The sequence below is a fragment of the Eretmochelys imbricata genome, chromosome 8 (assembly GCF_965152235.1).
Source record: "Eretmochelys imbricata isolate rEreImb1 chromosome 8, rEreImb1.hap1, whole genome shotgun sequence".
NCBI classification, from domain to species: domain Eukaryota; kingdom Metazoa; phylum Chordata; order Testudines; family Cheloniidae; genus Eretmochelys; species Eretmochelys imbricata.
Window position 1 is genome coordinate 102,153,901 of NC_135579.1, and position 22,516 is coordinate 102,176,416.

The 22,516-nt window shown below is 47.1% G+C and overlaps 1 protein-coding gene across 1 annotated transcript; it reads right to left on the reverse strand.

Annotated features, from left to right (window-relative positions):
- Positions 1 to 537: 537 nt before the first annotated feature.
- On the reverse strand, positions 538 to 20,531 carry LOC144268739 (cytochrome P450 4B1-like). Its single transcript, XM_077823918.1, has 12 exons — positions 20,346 to 20,531; positions 18,612 to 18,753; positions 17,410 to 17,454; positions 14,814 to 14,941; positions 13,086 to 13,210; positions 12,843 to 12,997; positions 11,922 to 12,028; positions 7,358 to 7,548; positions 6,436 to 6,569; positions 2,393 to 2,457; positions 1,625 to 1,707; positions 538 to 706 (listed from the first exon to the last, which is right to left on the reverse strand). Exons 1-12 carry the CDS (start codon positions 20,529 to 20,531, stop codon positions 538 to 540), a joined length of 1,530 nt encoding a protein of 509 aa, XP_077680044.1.
- Between the last annotated feature and the right edge of the window lie 1,985 nt (positions 20,532 to 22,516).

Here is a 22,516-nt window from a genome sequence, read left to right on the forward strand (position 1 = left end):
CTAGGGGTGCCTAAAATCCCAGTGTAAGGAGGCCTTAAATCCCAGCTAGATCACTGGCTCTCTTCCGATGAGAGCTGCAGAGACACCTGGACTCCTGTCGGGGAAGGAGAGCTAGCTCCGTCGCAGTGCTGCCCTCTACAGTTTGCATTAGGGAACGGACGTGAAATTGCACTCAGAGCTCTGCTTGTACCCTCAATTCTGCGTGAGGGGCTGTGGAAAGGGGAGAAGCGCTGCCCTCGAGCCGGCATAGCTCGGGTCCCAGAGCATGGCGCTGACAGGCAAGAGTGCTCCTTAGCCAGGGAGGGGGCGCTTGGGATGCTTTACTCCCATATCCAGGTCTCCTCCCAACACTGCTCCCTCCAACTCTGGGGATGGGGAAGGCCCCAGAGAAACCAGCTGGTGCTGAGAATTCAGGAAAGGTTGTGGAACGGGTTGGCTGAAGTGGGGCTATCCCGGGAAACACCCATGGATTGCACTCCCTTGAAAATGAGTTGATCCTACAGACTTCCAGTGCGGAGCTCCATGGTTTCTGCGGTGTCAGGGAAGTTTCCGTAAGAGCAGGTGGATCCCATTGCTGGACTTGAGGATAACCTGAGGTATTTCCTTGGGTGGTTTGGCTGGATCAGGAGACAGCTCAAAGCGGAGCAGAGTCAGGGCGAGAGCCACTTTCAGCTCGTTCATGGCAAACTGCTTCCCGATGCAGTTCCTGGAAGAGGGAGGGGAAGCCTATAAGAACTTAGCAATCAACTTTCATTCACAATTGTATCCCAAAGCGCTTTGCTAGCTGAGTGGACCAACCGAGCTCTTTGGGTCAGTGACCATTTCTCATGTGTATGCACAGCAGCTAGCATCATGGGGTCCTCATCTCAATTGGGGCTTTTGGCTGCTACTGTAATATAGCCTAGACGAATCCCTTTACCCATCACTGTAGTGCTGCCACTTCTGGGTTAAGACATGGCAGCTGTTTAATAGTGCACAGCAACCACTATCAGGCAGTTTTGGGACAGGTGTGGAAAAAGCTCTTTCCCATTGAACCTGCAAGGAGATTGATACAGTTACTCCCCCACTCTAATGAAAAGTCCCAAGAGATCTTTGCTGACCACAGGGGAGATTTTTCCAAGCCACATATAGAAATTAGGCACCTAGCTCCCATTGGCTTTTAATGTGCTTAACTGCCACACACCTGTGCATGGAATACCTCCCCCTACAAGTGATCCAGAATTCAGTCCCATGAGTGATGGCTCTGGAGTTGCTCTGTAATAATTTAGGGTGATGGTGTGCTGATCGGATTGTTGCAGGGGTTCTCAGATTTTTGTACCGGTGACCCCTTTTACACAGCAAGCCTCTGAGTGTGACCCCCCTTATACATTAAAAACACTTTTTAATAGATTTAACACCATTATAAATGCTGGAGGCAAAGTGGGATTTGGGGTGGCAGCTGACAGCTCGCAACCCCCCATGTAATAACCTTGCAACCCGCTGAGGGGTCCCGACACCCAGTTTGAAACCCCCCTGGATTATTGGGATGTTTACTGTGCGAATATATTTGGTGAAACTGAATAGGGGGCGGCTGGGAAAGTGAAGCTGACACCACCCCCCAGAGAGTGAACGAAATATCCCCCACCGTGCTCCGGCTGCGAAGGGCACGAAAGCATGGGAATGCATCTTGGACAAGTTCTCTGGTGAAAACCTCATGGGATCATATACCTGCGGGAAGAGAGTTCAAAGGTCTGTGGCAAAGGCTTTTAGTTCCCAAACTGCAGCGTTGCTTGGTTTGATGCCAGCACTGCAAAGGGGTGGTGATCTCCCCTCCCATAAGGGGCCAGCACTGTCCCAAATGTGAGCTGTGTGAACCAGGGAAATGCCATCACCCTGTAAGCTGGGGAGGTGCTGTTGCAACACATCCCCTGTGCAGCCCCCTACCTAAAGAGTGAGCTCTTGTGCTGGGCCCAGAGTACTACTGCCCCTCACCACAGCTGCCAGGTGACTGGGTGGAGTTGCTGGTACAACCAAGAGCATCATCTGCTACATTTGCCTCAAAACGCTATAAATCCTTATTCCACTGGATGTACATGACTATGTGTAAAAACAGACCGTTCCACACCCTCCTCTGTTGCTCTACGATACTCAGAATCTTTAGGGCAACCTCCTTTTTGAAGATCTATTGCACCTTTCGTCTGGACAGATGCTACATGAATAAGATTGCAAAACACCTCGGTAAGGTCAATATTATCCCTGCTTTACAGCTGGGGAAATGGAGGAAGGGAGAAGTAAGAAATCCCTTGCTCAACGAAGTATGGGGCAGAGGCAGGGATAGCACCCATCTCTCTTGGTACCCGGTCCTTTGTTTTAACTACGTGACCACCTCTTCTTTTTGTAAAGTTAAAAGTACCTCTGGATCTTGCCATACAGCTGGGTTCCTATGAAGAGAATAAATATTCACTGCAGCCAGAGAACCTGTAAGAAAAATAAGAAAAATCTTGGTGACCTCACAGGGCAAACATCTATTCAGCAAAACACGCTATTCTGTTAAAGGCCCTTAATCTTCTTCACCAACACACCTGCTGTCTGAGAAATGTCGAGTCATTTCTACATACATGTTTTCACTCCCTTTAGCCCTGCAGAGGCAACATTAAACTATGGGAGAATGATCTGGGTTCCATTCTGACTCATGTATCGCCAGCAAAAGCGATAGGTCTCAAAATGTAATTGTAAGTGGGGAATAGTCATTGAACTGTGTGTTTCTAGTGGGGTCCCGCAGGCCCTAGGCCATTTTTTAATCAACGACCTGGAAGAAAAGATAAAATCATCACTGATAAAGTTTGCAGAGGACACAAAGATTGCGGGAGGGGTAAATAATGAAGAGGACAGGTCACTGATTCAGCGTAATCTGGATCGCTTAGTAAACTGGGCACAAGCAATCAATATGCTTTGTAATACAGCTAAATGTAAAAGTATACATGTGGGTACAAAGAATATGGGCCGCGCTCACAGGATGGGGGACTCTATCCTGGGAAGTGGTGCCTCTGAAAAAGATTTGGGGGTCATTGTATGTTGATAATCAGCTGAACAAGAGTTCCCAGCGTGATGCTGTGGCCAAAAGAGCTAATACGATCCTAAGATGCATAAACAGGGGATTCTTGAGTAGGAGTAAAGAGGTTATTTTTACCTCTGTATTTGGCAGCAGGAGACCACTGCTGGAATACTGTGTCTATTTCTGGTGTCCACAATTCAAGAAGGTTGTTGATAAATTGGAGAGGGTTCAGGGAACAGCCATAAAAATGATGAAAGGATTGGAAAACATGCCTTATAGTGATAAACTCAAAGAGCTCAATCTATTTAGCTTAAGAATGAGAAGGGTAAGGGGTGATGTGAGTACAGTCTAGACTCTATAAGAACCTACATGAGGAACAAATATTTAATAATGTGCTCTTCAATCTGGCAGAGAAAGGTAAAACACAATCCTGTGGCTGGAAGTTGAAGCTAGACAAATTCAGACTGGAAATAAGATGTAAATTTTTAACAGATAGGCTAATTAACCACTGGAGCAATTTACCAAGGGTCATGGTGGCTTCTCCATCACTGATACTTTTGAAATCAAGATTGGATGTTCTTCTAACAGATAAGCTCTAGGAGTTATTTTGGGGAAGTTCTCTGGCCTGTGTAATATAAGAGGTCAGACTACATGATCACAGTGGTCCTGCAGGTATCTGGGACCGTGTCAGGTGAGTGCTGAGTGCAGACCTTCTATTATTAGCAACGATGTAATGGCAATAGTAAGCGGTGTTGTAATATATTAATCTTCAGCATTCGTGGAGAGAAAGAGCTTGGAATGCCACAACGCTATTTTTACGGTCACTTGCGTGACAATCATTCTACGTTCAGGGTGAGATTTTCACAGCTCACATGGCTGCACATTTACATGTTTGGCTTGTGAAAGTGGAGGGCAGGATAATCTGGCCCTTAGTGAATTTCATCTTTTTTATTGATCTTATGCAATAACTAACTCTCTTTTTAAAAAAAATTTACACTCAACAGGCATGCACGTGCAGGTTATCAACAGAGTCAATAGAGTTTGTGTCAGAAGCAGGGAATGGTTAGAAGATTGGGCAAGAGCACCTAATGATTAGGGAAGAATGACTGACATGCCGGCTGTACTTTGAACCTAGAAGAACGGACTGCAGTTAAAGCCAAGTAACTGGCTGCCTCAGGTGAATATTTCACTAGCATAGTTATTGGGGCTGGGGAACGTCTCCCCTCTCACCTCCTGCGGTGTGTTTATTGCACGAATTAGGAAAACCAGAAGGAGACAGCCACATGACCCCTACAGCCTACAACCCGAAAAAACGGACAAGAGAGACAGGGATGGGGGAACAGGCAGAACACACAAGGAGAGGAAACAATGTGATGGCAGCAAACAAACACATTAGTTCCATGATTGTATTGATTGATTGATTTTGTGGGGAGGGGTTAGTTAGGAGGGGACCAGTTAAATGGAAGGAAGAGCGGTGAAGGGGGCAGGGCAGAGGAGAAGTGAGCAGGAGGGGCAGATGGGGCGTGAAACGGAGGTAAGGAGACTGAGAGGAGGAAGAGGGAGGGTTGGAGCAAACGGATGATCAGCACAGAAAAAGGCAGAGAACATTCTCCAGCTTTGACTGGAATGTCCAAAGGTCCTTGTTTTGGCTGCTTCTGCTCCTACTGGCTTGCATCTCTGGCTGGCTGCTCTGCAGTTCTCCCCCAAGGCCACGTGATGGGGGAAGGGGAGGCACTGCCTGGATTCTAGTGATAGCGTGTGTGTAGGGGGTTTCCCTGCACAGTTCTGGGTCTGGGGGATTCTGAGCCGGGCCCTGTTTCTCCCTCTCCCCGCTAGGGCAGCAGTCCCTGACGTAGTGCTACCCAACTGGCAAGTGGAGAGCATAAATCCAACAGTCCCCTACCTACAACGTATTTTTCTGCAAGTTCCCTGCTCTTTTGTGGGTGTCACTAGAACAAGCGCTGCAAGGAGTATGCCTGGGACAGGACAGCATGCGCTGGCCATGGGCACTGCAGGCTGGAATTAAAGGCCATGCTCTGTTTGTTTGCTTTCTGATCGTTGAATGTTTCGGTTTTTATTCACGTAGCATTTTTCAATTGGCAGAATCATACCCACCTCATTGAGTGAAGAGAGGAGTGGCAGCTGGAGAATTTGGTAAGATCAAGACAAGGCAAGCAGAACACTATGCCAGGAAGTACTGGGTGAAATTTACCATGATGTCCTAAATGGTCCATTTTATTCAGCCAAGGTTTGCTTAGCCAATACAGCCCCTATAGTCCTCCATCATTCCCAACATAACAGAAGATAGCAATGATAGGGGTACTCAGTTTGTAAATCTCCTGGGCCTACCCAAAGTGGGCTGAGTCAATGGGGGGTCTTTCCATTGGCTTTGAAAGGCTTTGGATCCAGTTCTATAACTGTTGTTCCCATGAAGCTCTCTGCTTTTATTGAGTCAACGAGACCGTGACCTGAGCAATTCCAGCTCAGTCCTACAATGTATGGCCAAGCAGTCTTGTGGTGTGATCTTGTCTGATCTCACAAGCTAAGACAGCTCAGTCTAGAGGTAGTAGAATTGTTCAATGCAAATATTAGTTGTATATTAGGGTGTGCTCTCTCTCTTTCTCGCCCTCCCCCCATTGAATGATTATTAGTAATAAAGGTTTCCATTAGATTGTAAGCTCTTCTGGGCAGAGACTCTCTCAAATCATATGTATAATGTCTCATGTGTATGCAATAGTGCCTAGCAAATGGGACTTCCTTCTTGGTTGGTGCTTCTGGATACCTCCAATGTACAAATAATAAACAGTAAAAACAATATCTGGGATTTTCAAATGAGTTTAAGGGAATTGGGCACCCAAATTCCATTCAACTCCAGTGAGATTTGGGTGCTTAATTCCCATGGGCTCATTTGAAGCTCTCAGCCAACACTAACAACATTCATCCAGCTCTGGCTGGTGTCGAGATGGGAGATCTCTAAGGCATGCACGTGTGCAGCAAAGGTTGCATCGATTCAAAGCATCCCCTAGACGGACTTAGTTGGCAGGACTCCCATGGAGTCTCAGGAGGAGACTGACACAGCTACTTTCTAGCAAAGTCTCTGAGGTAGTCCCAGCTGCCCTCCCTGGGGTGAATCGGCCCACGACTCAGGGAGACAGGTTGGTACGGGAAAGTGCAATTTGTAATGGACAATCAAAGAGTCATGTTACAATTTACAATGGAGACAGAATAGGCCATGGGAGCACCACAAACTGCACAACAGATCCTAGATCTTCACTTGGGTGTCACAGGAGAATTTCTTCCCCTCTTGTTGGCGTGAACCACATTCAGGGACTTCAGTGGGAGTGGTGTGCGTGCGGCTGAAGGCAGAACCGGGCCCTTAAGAAGGAAGAGACTAAACAGACCTTCTGGTAAGGTACGTCCATCGTGGAACGTGATGGGTTTGCTGAGCAGTCGGGACACTCCAGGTACCGGAGGGTAAAGGCGAAGGCTCTCCTTGATGCACATGGTGCTGTAAGTCATTTTGCCAAGGTCATCCCTGAAAGCAACCATAGGTGGAGAGTATGAATGAATAATGGCTCCTACCACTCTGAAAATACTAGCCAGCAGCATCAACATCAGTGGGTGAAACAAACATGCCCCACGCCTATTTCTGTTTGAAGACAGGAAAGTGATCTTGTGCCTAAAGCATAGAGGTGACCTAGGCTCTATTCCCTCTGCCACAGACTTCCTGCAACACTGAGTAAGACTCTTGATCTGTCAATGCTCCTGTAAACTTTTTGGGGCAGGAACTGTCTTTTTGCTCCATATTTGTACAGCACCTAGCGCAATGGGGTCCTGGGCCATGAAATAACCATCTGCTTCACAGGATTGTTGTAAGGTGTAATATATTAATTACAAGGTACTTTGATGTGTTTTCATGCTAAATTTAATCCCAAATATTAAGAGTTTGCATTTCAATAAACAGCTGCTGTCAGATTTGTTTTATTCTTAATTCAATTTCAAACTCCAAGGGCCGAATGCAGTCCTAGCGTAACTTAGGGGAACTTCCTCAACTTCAATAGTTTAAAGTTCCTATCCCAATCAAACTGCTGCATTTTATTAATGTAGAGAGAGATCTAAACCAAAGATCTAGAATTGAACAGCCCTTAACACAAGGAAAATTTGGATTTGGCCTTGGATCTGTTCTTCGTAGCATTGCTATACTAAGTGTTGATCCTTCATTGCAGAGCTTGTGAAATTGATCCATTTTTAATTCCTCAGATTGGATACATAAGAAAATAATCCAAAGCCAAAGGATATTAAACCAGTGAGGTAACATCTCACCATTGGATAGTCTCTCTGTCTTCCAGAATCTCCTTGATCTCTTTCCTGCATCTCTGCTGGTGCTCTGGGTACAGGGCCATGCAGTACAAGAGCCAGGAGATCCCACTGGCTGTGGTATCGTGACCCTCAAACATAAACGTGTCCACCTCAGCACGTAGGTCTTCATCGGATAATCCAGCTCCGTTTTCATCCTAGGAAAGCAGGGAAGTAAATAATCCCCAAACAAGTGTTCATTTCATGAGCAATTTTTGGAGTGAAAAAATACACCTTGATTACTGGTGAAGTTCCCAGGCTTGATTTGTCTTGTTTACATCAGTGGAAATCAGGTGTCAGTCCACTGAAAGCAATGGAATTATGCAGTATCTACTTAGTGTAAGTGAGATCAGACTCAGGTCCATTGAGTACAAAGGCAGGCGTTCCCCTTTTAGGATTAGGAAGGCAGCAGAGATGGGCTAAGATCCAAGTTACTCAGCAACAGGGTATCAGGTACCAACCTTCAGTGCTTACAAACTGAATATGAGCCAACAATGTGAACCTCTGACCTAGCCCATCCTTGACAGGTGTTTGTCTCAGCAGCCCAGACCACCTACACAGAGCTAAAACCATTCTGGGGTGCATTAGCAGGAGTGTTGTATGTAAGCCATGGGAGGTCATTGTTCCACTCTACTCAGCATTGGTGAGGCCTCCCCTGGAGTATTGTGTCCAGTTCTGGGCACCACATTTTAGGAAAGATGTGGACAAATTGGAAGGAGAGCAACGAAAATGATAAAAAGTTCAGAAAACCTGGGGGCTCTGTGAAGAAAGGTTAAAAAACCTGGGCTTGTTTAGTCTTGAGAACAGAAGACTGAGGCGGGACCTGGTAACAGTCTTCAAATATGTTAAGGGCTGTTACAAAGAGGACGGGGACGAGTTGTTCTCCCTGTGCCCTGGGGGTAGGACAAGTAGTAACAGGTTTAATCTGCAGTTAGATATTAGGAAATACATTCTAACTATAAGGATAGCTAAACTCAGGAACAGGCTTCCAAGGGAGGTTGGAGTCCCCATCACTGGAGGTTTTTAAGAGCAGGTTGGACACACACCTGTCGGGGATGGGCTAGGTCAGAGGTTCTCAGCTTGTTTTTGCTGTGACTCCACTTTGGAGATTTGTCTCATATGAGCCCCCCTCTTTCTAAGAAACAGTATTTTTGTAGGGGGTGGTATGCCCGGTACTCACGGGGGCCAGCGATGGTCCTCACCACGTAACAGTTGAGGAAGCCTTCTGCTCCCTGCCATGGTCAGGCAATCTCTCAGGGGTGGCAAACTGGGCCATGCTGAAGGGCCAGAGTAAGGAGAGGAGCAGAAAGCTGCACCCTGTGAGTACTGGTCCCCTTGCTTAGGGTGATCTGACGTCCTGTTTTTAAAGGGACAGTCCCATATTTAAGTGCCCCTGCAGGTGTCCCAACTTTTTCTTAAAAAATGGGCAAATTGTCCCATATTTTCTGTCTCCGCCCCATCAGTACTGGCGGGTCCTGCTGCTGGCCGCATCCCTGCTAACCAGCCGCCCGCCCACCAGTGCTGAGTGGGGGGGGGTCCAGTGGCCAATGATGGGGGTGGGTGTGCAAGGCTGGTAGCGTGGCAAAGCTGCAGCGAGCAGGTCCGGATGCTCCCCCTGCTGGTCCGCCAGCTGAGCCCCCGCTGTGTGCCGGCTCTCGGCCAGCGGGGCCCTGTCCCGTTTCCGGCCAGCAATGGCTGTGAGCTGCGGTGGCAGGTGCATGCGGGCAGGCGCTAGGCAGCGGCCGGTTACGTGTCACCTCTGCTGCCCACCCATCGGCTCTTGACGTGCTCCCCCTCTTGCTGTCCTCTCCCTGCTTTGCCCCTTCCCCCCCACCCAGCCTCGCTGCTCCTCCGTATCTCCCCAGTGGGCTGTGTCCCGTTCCCAGCGGTGTGCAGAGAACCAGCCCCGGGTCGGAGCGCTCAGCTCACCAGCAACCTGGCCAGCAGGCTCCTTCCTTCCCCCCTGCCTCTGGCTGGGCCAGTGCCCCGGGAAAGCTCAAGATGCTCTGGCCTGGGGCACTGGCCAGGAGGAGCCGAACAACGCTGGCATGGGGAAACCTCTCTCTGCCCCTCAGCTAAACTCTGGCCTGGCGGGGGGTGGGAGAGGGGAAGCGATTTCCCGCCCGTTTGCGCCCCGACCCTGCAGGCTTCACAGCAGCCCCCCAGGCAGGGGCTTAGCACCCTCTTCACCTGCCCCCACTCCCCACCCTGGGTCCTGCCTCCAGGGAGCGCGGGGCTGCTCCGTCCCCTAGGCACCCTCCCCTGCTGAGCCACCTCCCCGGCCGGGTTCACTGAAGCCCCTGCAGTCAGGTTCCCTAGGCCCTGGTGCACAATGCATCCTTAGGGCTTAACCCCTTTCTGCCCGCGCTGTAGCCGGGGAACAGGAGGTGGCTGGGTTATCTCGGTGGCCACCAGCAGCCTGGAGGTGTTAGCTGCCTTTCGACACTGTGTCGGCAGGAAGGGACAAGCTGCTTCCAGCCACAGGGGAGCAGGGTCGGGGGGAAGAGATGAGCTCTGCAAAGACACGAGCCAAATCATCCCTTCTCCCACTCCTCCTCCCCTGCAGCTGGAAGCAGCTCCCGTCCCTTCCGTGCTGAAACGCTGCTGCAAGCCACATTCTGGTGTGAACCTGGGCAGAAATCTGGGGAGGGGGGCATGCGACCCAGTGTGCCCCCCCGCCACGTGTTGCCTCGCGAAGACACGGCGCCAGGTACCAGGAGAAGCGGGTCCGTTCCGGGGGCCCAGCCAGGCATGGAGGACACAGAGCGCAGGGCAGGGAGGGGAGGGTCAGCTGGCCACCCCCCTCCCCATGGGAGAGAGGTGTATGGGAGTGTGTTTGTGTGTCAACTCTCCCTGTGTGAACCCTAAAGCATTAAAGACAAGAAGGTAAATAAAAAGAATCCAACTACACAATATTTCTTTTTAACAGGGGCTCGGTCAACGTGATGTTAATTTTAATGTTTGTACTGCATAGTTCTGATTGATTGCCAGTGAAGTTGCTTAAATAAGAGTAATTTTACCAGGTATCCTGTATTCAGCATAGGGAAGTAAAACCCCTCCCTTGCTGGACAGCCCCTGGGCATTCAGCATGGCCCCATCCGCTCTCCCTGTGCGGCTTTTGTCCAGCAGGGGACGTGGATGGGGCTCTGTGCCCTGGGGCCCCACTGAAGGGCCAAGGTCAGGAGGGGGTTTGTCTGGCAAGGCGGGGGGGACAGTACTCCCGGGGTGCATCCTTCTGTCCCCGGCTCTCTGAGCCCTCCCTGGCGGAGGAGGGTAACTGCTGGTTGGTGGCTGCTGCAGGTACGGCAGTGGGGGAGCGAGTTGGATACGAAGCCTGGTCTCAGCAGCCCAGACCACCTGCACAGAGCCCCACCTTCTTCCCTGCCAGACAGAGCCCCCTCCTGACCCTGGCCCTTCGCATGTCCCCCCAGGTCCTCACGCCCCTCCAATAACCCCATCACAGACACCCCAGGTATACTTAGTCCTGCCTCAATGCAGAGATCAGCCCAACGGGTGGCCCAGGGGCCAGAGCGGGCCCACGGGCCAATTCCATCTGGCCCCGAGGCGTCCACTCCCCCAGCAGCAGCTGCCCAGCATGCAGAGAGCATTGCAGTGACATGCTGCATGTACCAGAGACTATCTGTACAAAATGGCATCCTCTGTGCAGCGTGGCCTTGTAAGCACAGTGCGTGAGGTCACGCTACGTGGAGGACGCCATTTTGTTCCTGTACCTGGCCCACACAGGTGCCACACAACTGCCCGTACTGCCTGTGTCTCTGAAAAGGTTGAGCCACCCGAGGGCTCTTCCAGCCCTGCATTTCTGTGCTTTTGTGGCAACTATCATGCGCTGCCCACGCTCCTCGCAAGAATTCTTATTCTGTTTATTTTTTTTTATCTACACAAACAGCAGTTATGTACTTTCAGCCAGGATATATATTTTTTTAAGATTACAAGACAAACAAACAATACAAGAAAGAATAAAAGTAAAATCCCTTGGGGGAAGGGGAGGGAGAGCGAGAGCACAGCGTGTGTCTCCTCCCATCCGGAAGAGTCTGCACTCAATTGAACTCCAAATGGCCGCTGTCTCCGGCAGACCAGCAGGCACGCAGAAATTTAAAGATGTCGTACATAGGAAACCAAAAAGGGAACATTTACCTAGTTACACACAGTATAGACACCACCACCTGCCTGGAATCCTCCCTAGAATATGCCAACCGTCTCATTCACACTTACATGCTGTCGTGCCTCTGCTCCTGTACAGATTAACATGCTGAGTGAAAATCAACTCACGGAGAGGAAAGAGTTCATTTTACCCTCACAGCATGGTTACTAGCTGTAGTTATTCATTCACTGAGCACTGTCCTTTGCACACCCTTGCTTGACATTTCTTCCCTTCACTTCCAGCCCCACTATCAGCTGACAGAATTAGACATGAGGATATATAGGATGGGGAAGCTATTATCAACAATAGCCAGGTGTGTCTGCTGATGACACTTGCTTGGCTGTTTACATTATTATTTCCATCACTCACCTTGGCACACAGAAGAATGTCCAGAAAATCCAAGTACTTCTTCTTCTGGATCTTTTCAAGTTCTTGCTGATCTTGGAGGAATGTCTTTCTCTCTTTTATTACTTTATCTGCATACAAGAGTGGCAAATATATTAGCTACACCTCAACATCACTGTGACCTGTCTGTCTGGAAAGGTCATGCTGCAGAGAAGTCAAAGGATCAGAGTCTGAGGCTCTTCTGCTTAATGCAAATGATGAACTGGACATATAGTAGACCAGTGCAGGAGATGAGGTCTCTTAGAACCAGGAAGACTTTGTATTTCTAAGGTACTATCATTGATGGATAGGTCCATCAATGGCTATTAGCCAGGATGGTCAGGGATAGTGTCCCTAGCCTCTGTTTGCCAGACACTGGGAATGGGTGACAGGGGATGGATCACTTGATGATTATCTGTTCTGTTCGTTCCCTCTGGGGCACCTGGCATTGGCCACTGTTGGAAGACAGGATACTGGGCTAGATGGACCTTTAGTCTGATCAGTATGGCTGTTCTTATGTTCTAATGTCCCTTCCACTGAAGGGTCTCTCAGAACATTACAAACAGTGGAATCATCATCTCTATTTTGCAGGTGATCAAACTGACCTGTGGAGAGACGAAGTAACTTGCCTGAAGTCCCACAGTAAATGAATGACTGAGCTAGGAATAGAAATCCATCCTCAGTGGAATTTCACTGAAGTTCATGGAATTCCACCAGCATTGGATATGGCCCTAGATCTACTGACTATCAGCCTTGTGCCTCAATTTTAAAACCATTCTTCCCTGGAGAATAAGTTTCTCCAGGGTTTCCATTCATAGACAGACCAACTAACAGTAGGTTAATCCCACCAAACTAGGCAACATCCTACAGACAATAGGAAAAGAAAAGGAGGACACTGGGAAATACCTGTATGCTGGTGTGCTAGTCGGCAGGCCTCCTGAAAGCGACGTCCTTGAGGACTGATTCGATAGATGAAATCATTATGAAATGGGAAAAAGCGGATTCTGTGAAATACCAGGTAGGTCAGGTCATAGACTGCTTTGACGTAGTAGTCTGAGTCACTGAAGGAAAAGAACAGTTAAATAAGGCTACTATGGGTCTGGCTGACAAGAACATTTTTGTTAGGATTTGAAAGCACCTGGCACTGACCTGTCAGTCTGGCAGTTGCTATGACAACTGAAGGCACATTTCATGATGCTGTCCAGGGTCATCAAGCTGACATGTTCAAAGAGCTCCACCGACTTATCCACTGTGATCAGCCGTTCCCATTTATCCTAACGGAGGAGAGTGAGATGAGGAGGGATGGGATTCCAGAAAAGGGTTTTGCTGACTATAGAGATCCCATTCAGTGCCCTTTATTTATTTTTGCTGCTTTCCATATCTGCATCCTGCCAAACCCCTGTTGCATGTTAGACCCTGGTCTGTAAACAAAGACTCTGATCTAAAAGGTACAATGTTAGCTGGGATTGGCATTCCCTTTCGGAACCAGATTACAGGATTATTTATTTATGGCTGGAGATCAGGCCAAAGTGAAAAACTAAATCTGAATTCTTCTTTCCCATTCTTTTGGATTGGTAAGATCTGGATTTTGTTGTCCTGGGCCTGAACTAGAAACCAAAATCCAAACACTCCTAAAGCATGTTTGGAACCAGACCTGGGGTGACTCACAGCCATCTCTATAGACAAATTGTTTTCATGCTATCCTGAGATTATTTTCAGCAAAGTGAAAAGAAACTGATCAGTGTAATAGGTTTTTGGGCCATTATTTTTGGCAGGAACTAGATCCAAATTTGAGGGGGGAAGGGAGAATCCACATACAGTGGTGCATTGTTGACCTAACGTATTTTCTATAACGTCTTTCACCACTGGCATATCTAATGCACAGCAGATATAACTGGAAATCAAGGTAAATTAAGACTTGAGTTGATTTTTACTGGTTTCATAATCGATATGACTCAACAAGTCTCTCCACATATATTAATGTCCTCTGAGCAAAAGTTCATTGACAATTGAACAGATATGCCATGCCAGAAGGATTTGGTTATCTGAGTCCAATCCAGCTGGGTTAAAGGATGTGTTTAAAATTTCTTTGATCTCTGCAACTGAGTGACTGTCTCTAGCAAACGGTTTTATCTGCCAGCGTTGTACACAAACTAATGTAAGTTTAGCAACCGCCCTTATTAAAAGGCGAGACATAATGGTTATTTCTAGGTGGTTAGAGCACACCTCACGTGCTGGTTGAAAAGCTGAAGACATTTGGGGCCAAGTCCAACTCTTGATGTATCTCCACTATAGTCAGGGGAGTTACCCCAGAGATCAATTTGGCTCAGAGACTTTAATTATTATTAGGGACATACGATCCTTGTGAATTCACGGTTTCTAGCTAAAGAGAGTATTTTGAGATAAAAGGACCCTTCCAACAAGCTGGTCTAGTAGAAGTGGGCAGCTCATGGATGGTGCATGATAGTATACGAACTTCATTAGATTCCTTCCTGCCCTCCTCTTCATCTACTCTTCTTTCCCAGTTTCTGTGTTTGTTTTGGGCTCTCTTTTATACAAGCCCAAGTTTAGTTTCTTATCTGGCAGACAGCCTGTTCTCCTCATTTATCTTCTATGTTCACCATCCCCGGGCTGAGAAAAGTTACCGTATCACTTTATTGGAAACCTGGTGACAGAAAAATATCTTGGGCCACATTCTAAGCTGATGTTTGCTGGGGTAGCTCCCCTGAATTACAGCAGCTGAGGGTCTGGCCCCTTTACTAAAGGGTTGTAGAGTGTGTGGGAAACAAACTGGTTAGAACATCTCATTCCACTTTCTTCTAGTTGTTCAACATCAGACCCAGTTATTTTCCTGGCTCTGCAGCTGATCATTCGTACCAGCATCACTTTGGTAGACTCTGCCATCAATGAGACATAAGGTTTCAGCACGTCATAGTGAAACCCTGGGGTCAGCAGCCTTCGATGCTGGAACCACTGTGGCCCATGTAAGATCAGTAATCCCTTGCCTGGGGGAATATAAATAGCAAAGAGCCAGTCAGATCCCTTCACAGCACAATGAATTACTCTATCACTCAGAGTAGTCTCGGTGCTTTGAAGAGAGGGAACATTTTAAACAGGAATACTTAATTCCATACCTAAGCAAGTCCTCAGTGGATTGCCTTCTGAGGGATGGTACCATGAGGAAGGAGAGGGAGTCTTAAGAACTTGATGAGGGATTAGAAAGAACACACCATTCGGGAATGGCACTTACTGAAAGAGGGCAGGGGCACAGGGGATCCATATTTGATGTGGTACCATATTGGTATTTTGATAGCAGCCACACAGGGCCCTTAATAAGGCTGAAATTAGTTATGCCCCAGCAAGAATGAAATCTCTGCCACACCAAGTAGAGCTGGGCAAAACCAATTTTCAATGAAAAGGGTCAAAAAACTGAAAACTGAAACTGAAAATATTTTGGTTTTCCAAAATGGGAAATTTGGGTTGTACACTGAGAACTTTATGGGTTTTATTTGATGGCAACCATTTTTTTTTTGGTTGGAAACCCAACATTTTAGTTATCTGCATTTTTTCCCCAGGTTTTTGACTGAAAGCAGGAATGTTTTGCATGGGAGAGAAAAATTTTGCCAGCAGCTCTACAAATGACACATTTCAGAGTAGCAGCCATGTTAATCTGTATCCGCAAAAAGAAAAGGAGGACTTGTGGCACCTGAGAGACTAACAAATTTATTTAGTCTCTAAGGTGCCACAAGTCCTCCTTCTCTTTTTACAGATGACATAGGTATTAGCAATGTTAATACCCTGTGCCATGGAATGACACGGTGCAATAAACATCAGGAGCTAGGAACAACAACACTAATGTCCAGAATTACCCTGTGGGGGACAGTATTGTTGACCTGACCCTCTCCCACTTTGTGACAAGACCTAGGCACTATACGCAGCATTGGCAAGAGCAGTAACACAAGAGACCTGCAGGCCTGCATCCTGTAAGACTTAGCTTAAGCTAAGAGCATATGCTGGGCTGTGGTATTTTGGCACAGATAACAAACTAGGCCAACCTTTCACCTAGCTCAAGTCCCTAGCTGTCTATTATGTACACACGCCCCCCCCCCCCCCCAAACCTGCAAAAGCCCCTAGACAAAACGCTGCCACAAGCAAACTGCAGATCTTGATAAAAAAGGGCATCAGCACAATGCTAATTATAAAGCTGTTTACCTTGGCTCCTTATAAGGCTTTGTTAACAATGCTTGAGTGATAAAAAAAATTAAGGAAATATATCATTTGACTGAAATGTAAAAACTATATAAGACTGGTATTATAGGGGCAGGACAGAGGGAGACCAGGGTGGCACCTGGGTGTGACCATCTCTGTCTCCTTCTCCCTGCATGATTGTATTCAAAAATAAAAGGACCTCAGACTGTTTGAGCCAAACAGATGGTGTGACTCGTTTTCCACAACAACCCTGATGCACAGAGTTTGGTTCTACTCAGTAAAATCAGTGTTATGGAACTCAGTGCATATGCACCTTGCTGAGTCTACACACAGTTTGCTCAGTTTACCAGCCCTGTAAACTCAGCTTTGCTTCTGAGAGTCAAGCTGGGTTTTTTCCTTCTCAGGCATCCTCAGTGACACCTGCAAACCCCATTAGACTTCAGTGAGGTTGCAATGGTGGCACTGAGGGCATACTCTGAAGACCATGAAGTTGAACATGTGTAATTGAGGGCATCATTTGGTCTGCACAATCTCTATTGTGCATTGGTTGTGGGGGAAGATAATCACTGCCATCTGAAATATCAGCTACTAGTCACTGTGGAGCAGGATTCTGGATTAAATAGAGAAATGGTCTAGTCTAATATGGTATCTCCTGTGTTTGTCATGTCATCCCTAGTAGATTTCCATAGCAGAATGACAGGTTTCAGAGTAACAGCCGTGTTAGTGACCACTCTCCTTTAGATAAGCTATTACCAACAGGAGAGTGGGTTTGTGTGGGGGGCTGGGGGCGGGGGGGGGGAGAGAAAACCTGGATTTGTGCTGGAAATGGCCCAACTTGATTATCATACACATTGTAAGGAGAGTGGTCACTTTAGATAAGCTATTACCAGCAGGAGAGTGGGGTGGGGGGAGGTATTTTTTCATGCTTTGAGTTTATAAAAAGATCTTCTACACTTTCCACAGTATGCATCTGATGAAGTGAGCTGTAGCTCACGAAAGCTTATGCTCAAATAAATTGGTTAGTCTCTAAGGTGCCACAAGTACTCCTTTTCTCATAGCAGAATGGTCATCTTCTCTGGTTTTATAATAGCAAGGAATAAAGTAAATCAAATTACAAGAGAAGTGTGTGGCCCACCATGAACTGATGAGGCAAGGAAACTGGGGATGAGGGCTGAAACTCTGGGCTAACACTCCAGGGCATAACATGCCCTTGATTCGTTCATGAAACTGTTCAAAAGGATGGACGAAGCATGATTCTACATACCAATCCAGGGAATTAAGAATTTGTAGGTTGCAAGACCCTTGGGATCTGTAAAATTCAACAGAGAAGACAAGTACAATGTTAAGAGTTGATACACCATAAAAAAAATCTAGATGCAGTTCTGGTATGAATTCACTCTTCTAGTCACGGCAAAGGAGCTCAATTAATTAGGAAATGAGTGGTATAGAAGTTAGACAGCTAAATCTTTTAGTGTTATTTAGTATATTAAATATTTAAATAATGTTTCTTTTCATACTATTACTACATTTTAAAGAGTGTCTTTTACATACATCTCATTAATTAGATGCACACAGGACTGGGGAGGATGATGGGAAGATGAGATTAGAGATATGGGTGAGGAAAGGGAAGGTAAGGCCATGGAAGCTTTTAAAGTTGAGGAAGGCCATTTTGTGCTGGCCGAACAAGAAAGTGAATGGAAATGCTATTGCCCGATCAAGGCTTTGGGCCTGATCTTGAAAGGTATTAATGTGCCAGGTCCAAGCCACATCAGGGATCACATTGACATCAATGATCCACCAGGGCAGCTGTGCTCTTCTGGGATCATGATGCAACTGTTGAATCCAATCTGAGAGATGACCCTCATCCAGACTCTGACCGCATTTAGGATGTGCGGCAAGAACCTCCTTTTTGAAAAAAGCTTTCCCATTCTCATTGGAATAATATTGAGAAATACCTCTAGATAGTAATCTTTTCAGGACAGGGTCTGTCATTTGTCCTGTGTTTGTATAGCATCTAGTCCTAGAACAACGTGGCCCCGATTTAGTCAAAATCCCTAGTTACTACCACAACAGTAAAAATAATAATTAGAGCTTCCTACATTAGAAAGGGAGAACAACTGAAGACTCTGGGAGGTCTCCTAGGAGATGTTCTATGTTGCTTTTCCTGGGAACAATTTAGATACTATGGTGGTGGGTGCTCTAGGAAACCCTAAGACAGACACATTTCTGAGGGTGCAGGTGTTTGGTTCTCATTTCCCGTTGTGGGTGCGTATATAAAGTGCCCCAATTTAACGGTGAAGAGCTAACCATTTGGGAAGGGTATAAAGGGGGGAATTACAATAGTCGACAGAAGAGACAAGCAGGAAGAAGAGTCTGAATGGTTCTCTGTGGAAATAACACGTGGCCTTTGCAGTGGGAGAGGGCATCAAGTGTGAACCTTTCTGAAATAAGTTCCAATGACCATACCTCCATGGCCAAACACAGTTTTGGCATAATCAGGGTGGTTGACTACTAAGGTAGCCATGAAACCTCCAATCCATCTGGGGTAGGCATAGGGGTACTTTTTTGCCCAAGACAGCAACTTCTTTAATTCTCCACCTCGAGGAATCTGCAATGATAGTGAAGAGAGAGAGAGAGTGCTTAGGGAGAAAGGGGTGAAATCACTTCAGTGTGGAAAGTCTGCACAAGGCCATCTGGGCTGCTCAAGGCCTCTCCGTGGGAGATGGGGAGCAGGTGGAGTGGATTTGCAATGAGGGGCTCTACACCTCGAGATGGAGGGAAGATGCTATGCTGGCTCCAAACTGGCTGGGGTAGAGAGGACCAAAATCTACACACAGTGGCTACACAAAAAGAAATGGAGGACTTGTGGCACCTTAGAGACTAACAAATTTATTTGAGCATAAGCTTTCGTGAGCTACAGCTCACTTCATTGGATGAGCTGTAGCTCACAAAAGCTTATGCTCAAATAAATTGGTTAGTCTCTAAGGTGCCACAAGTCCTCCTTTTCTTTTTGCGGATACAGACTAACACGGCTGCTACTCTGAAACCAGTGGCTACACAGTTCCAGAGGGAACTGCATTGCAGTCCTGTCTCCTTTGCAAATCACAATGGTAAAGCTTAACACTCCCCTTGCACTGGAGAAATGATGCAGCTGGTTGGAAAATTTGCTATTTTTTCAGAGAAATTTCAAAAATTAAAATTTTTGTCAAACTTTTCCTCTGAATTTTTTAAATAAAAAACTGAAACCCAAAACCTGAAAATGTTGGGGGTGCTTGAAAGCGGTTTTAAGTTACAATTCTTAGGTTTAAAAAAGTTTCAGCTTAAGAAAAACAGTTTCTGGTTTTGCATGAACAAAGGAACACTGTCAAAAATGAAATTTTCCCAGCAAAATTTTTGCTTTAGACAAAAAGCCATTTTTCTGGTCAAAATTGCATGCGGATGAAAAAATATTGACATTGCAAGTGGCAAAGCACTGCAGAATCAGGCTCAACATTTTAAACCAGTGATACTCAGACCTCAGTGGTTCAGGAGCCAAATTAGCAATCAGCATTACTCAAAAGAGCCACAGTCGTGAGAATTCATTTCTTCATTTACTACAGGACTATATATTCATCTTTAAATAGTATGACAGGGGAATATTTAGTTTATATCTATCTATTTATCTATTATTATGATTGCAACTGGATGCAAAAATGCATAAACCCCCAAATGTCTGTATCATGAAACGCTGAAAATGTTTGAAATAAAAATTCCCCATGTTCACACAGACAGCAGGGCTCAGTAGCTGTGAAAACAAACAGAACCCTACTTCCTAGAGAGTGGATGCCCCTTAAGTGGAGGCAAGAAACTTTTTTTATGTGGCTCCTATTAAATTTGATCACCAAAGTCCTTATCTTGGAAAGCATGTTTAACTATAAGTGTCAAGTCAATGGGACTGTTTGCTTGAAGGACCGGAGCTGAAAATTGGATACAATTCTTACTGTGGCTGCATTTTTATTTGTCCCACACAAACATGACACTAACATGTGACCGTGGTGTCTGTTAGCGGGTACGACAAGAAAACTGCCTCCTGCTAGGATCCTTTCCTAACAAACAGTTTTCACATACCCCACTCACTATATTTACCTTCCCTCTATCTATTCTCTGTTGAAACTAACCTGGATGGTGTATATAGCTGCATAACCCCACGTCTTTCCCTACCTGAGAGTTGTGTCCATACAGCCAGTGGCTGGGGGGACCTGGGAAACTTGCAAAAGCTTTGAGGAGCTGTTGTTTCTTGCGATACAGTTGGATCGCTTTCAGCAGGACGTAGATGAGACAAAACCCAGCAGCCAGGTACAAAAGCAGAGAGGAAGGGTTTGCTATTTTCTCCAGCACAAATGCCATGGTCCTGCAGCTTCTGTGGCAGTGACAGGCTCTGAATCTCTCAACGTGCTCACGTTCCTTTTGTGTCTGGGTTAGCCAATAGTCAAAGCAATATAACTCCCTCCCCTTTCCCACACAAGCTTGTGTGGAACGCTGTATGCCAAGTAACCTACTGAGAATGTACAGGAGAAAGTTCTGAAGTTCTCACCAGCAATTGGCCAGACTTTGCTTGGCAGGAGAAGACCCAACTGTCCTGCGAGTTCATCTGTCCTTTCCCCCTACTTCAGGAACTTAGAGGTTTCCTTAGGGCACTGCTAATTACAGAGGATTGAGAAGAAACTTCCCATGTGGACAGGTTATCCAATCACGGCAGGATTTCTTGCACCTTTCCTCTGAAGTCGCTGGTGCTAGCCAGGATTGTCAGAGAGGAGGATGCCGAACTAAATAGACCTCTGGCCTGATCCAGTCCATATTCCATCCAGTCCTAGGTTGTATGGTAGTTTGTATGTCACAAACTCCCACAGTGCTGCCTAGTGGTCAGGAGGGTGACAGCAGGTTGTCTTCCCATTGAAAACATGGTGCTGCCTTTCAGCGCCCTGCCCCCAGGATTACCCATCGTCTCCTTCAGCACAGGGATCTGTGGAATGGACCCTTGGGCAGTCAAGGTCTACTCCAGAAGAGCTATCACCTTAGGTCAGTGGTCCCCAAACAGTGGGGCACACCCCCCTAGGGGGGCTTGGAGGAACATTCCAGGGGGCATGGTGGGGTCTGGGCCGGCCCCCACTGGAGGTGGGGAGGGAACACCCCCCCCGCTCCGCTCTGCCCCCAGCTCCACTCTGGCCCTACCCCCTGATGCAGCTCCAGCCCCAGCTGCAGCACCGGCCCTGCTCCCAGCTGGAGCCCTCGGATCCCAGCCCAGCTCCTGACCTTGACTTCTGTGGGAGGCATAGACCAGGAAAGGGGTGGGGCTGACAAAAAACGTTTCGGGGACCATTGCCTTAAGTGAAGGTCCCTGGTGCTGTAATGTCCTCTGGGAGTGGATAGGAGAGCCCAGGCTTGCGCTCTCCTCTGGATCAGGGCCAAATGGTGAGCAGCTACACTGGACACCTTGGGGCATCAAGCCGCTTCCCCTTCCTACCCCTTTAGCTTCACAGAGTAAGTCACTTCAGCCAAGTCTCTGACCGGCACACTCAGTCACTTATCTCTCCTTTGTAGGTTTCCACTGGTCAGTGTAGTCAGGCCTCAGGCAAGGAGCTGCTGGGCAGTATTTATCCCTCAGAGCACCAGTCTGCTCCCTTCCACTACCTGCCACCCTCTGAGCCACTCTGCTCTGCTTCTCCTTTTAAGGTCTGCCTCCAGTCTGTGCAGGCTTTTCAGGTGTGTCTGGTCAGGGCCACATGGGCCCTGAGCTGCTCCTTAACCCCTTGCTCTCCAGTGTGGGGTTGGTACACTCTATCACATACATTTATATTTGAAATCTATTCATCTGCCATTTTAAGTGACCAGTACATTGGCCAGAACCTTCATATACACTTCCAGGCCTCTTTACTTTTAATAAACAGTAATAACCGTAATAACAATTCAAATTCAGTAGGACTTAAACACCCAAAAGACAGCGAGGCCCCACTGTGCTAGGCACTCTGCATAATATAATAAGCGACAGTCCCTGCCCAAGTGGCAAAGCGACAGGCATGGTGACACTGGTGGTCGTAGTCACAGATCTGCATGTAGGTGTCTCCCAACACCAATTACATTAGCTTCATGGAACGTTAGCACTTTATGCAACAACCCTTCCACCAGCCAACCTAAGAGAGGCACAACTCTTGTTGCAAGAGAACTGGCCAGGTGTAGGGTTGACATTGCCTTGCTCAAGGAAACCGGACTTGCTGACGAAGGTCAATTGGAAGAGATGGGTGCAGGATACACATGTTTCTGGGGAGGTTGCCCAGCCTTAGAGCCAGGACAATTGGGTGTTGGCTTTGCCATTAGCAACTCCATTGCTTGCA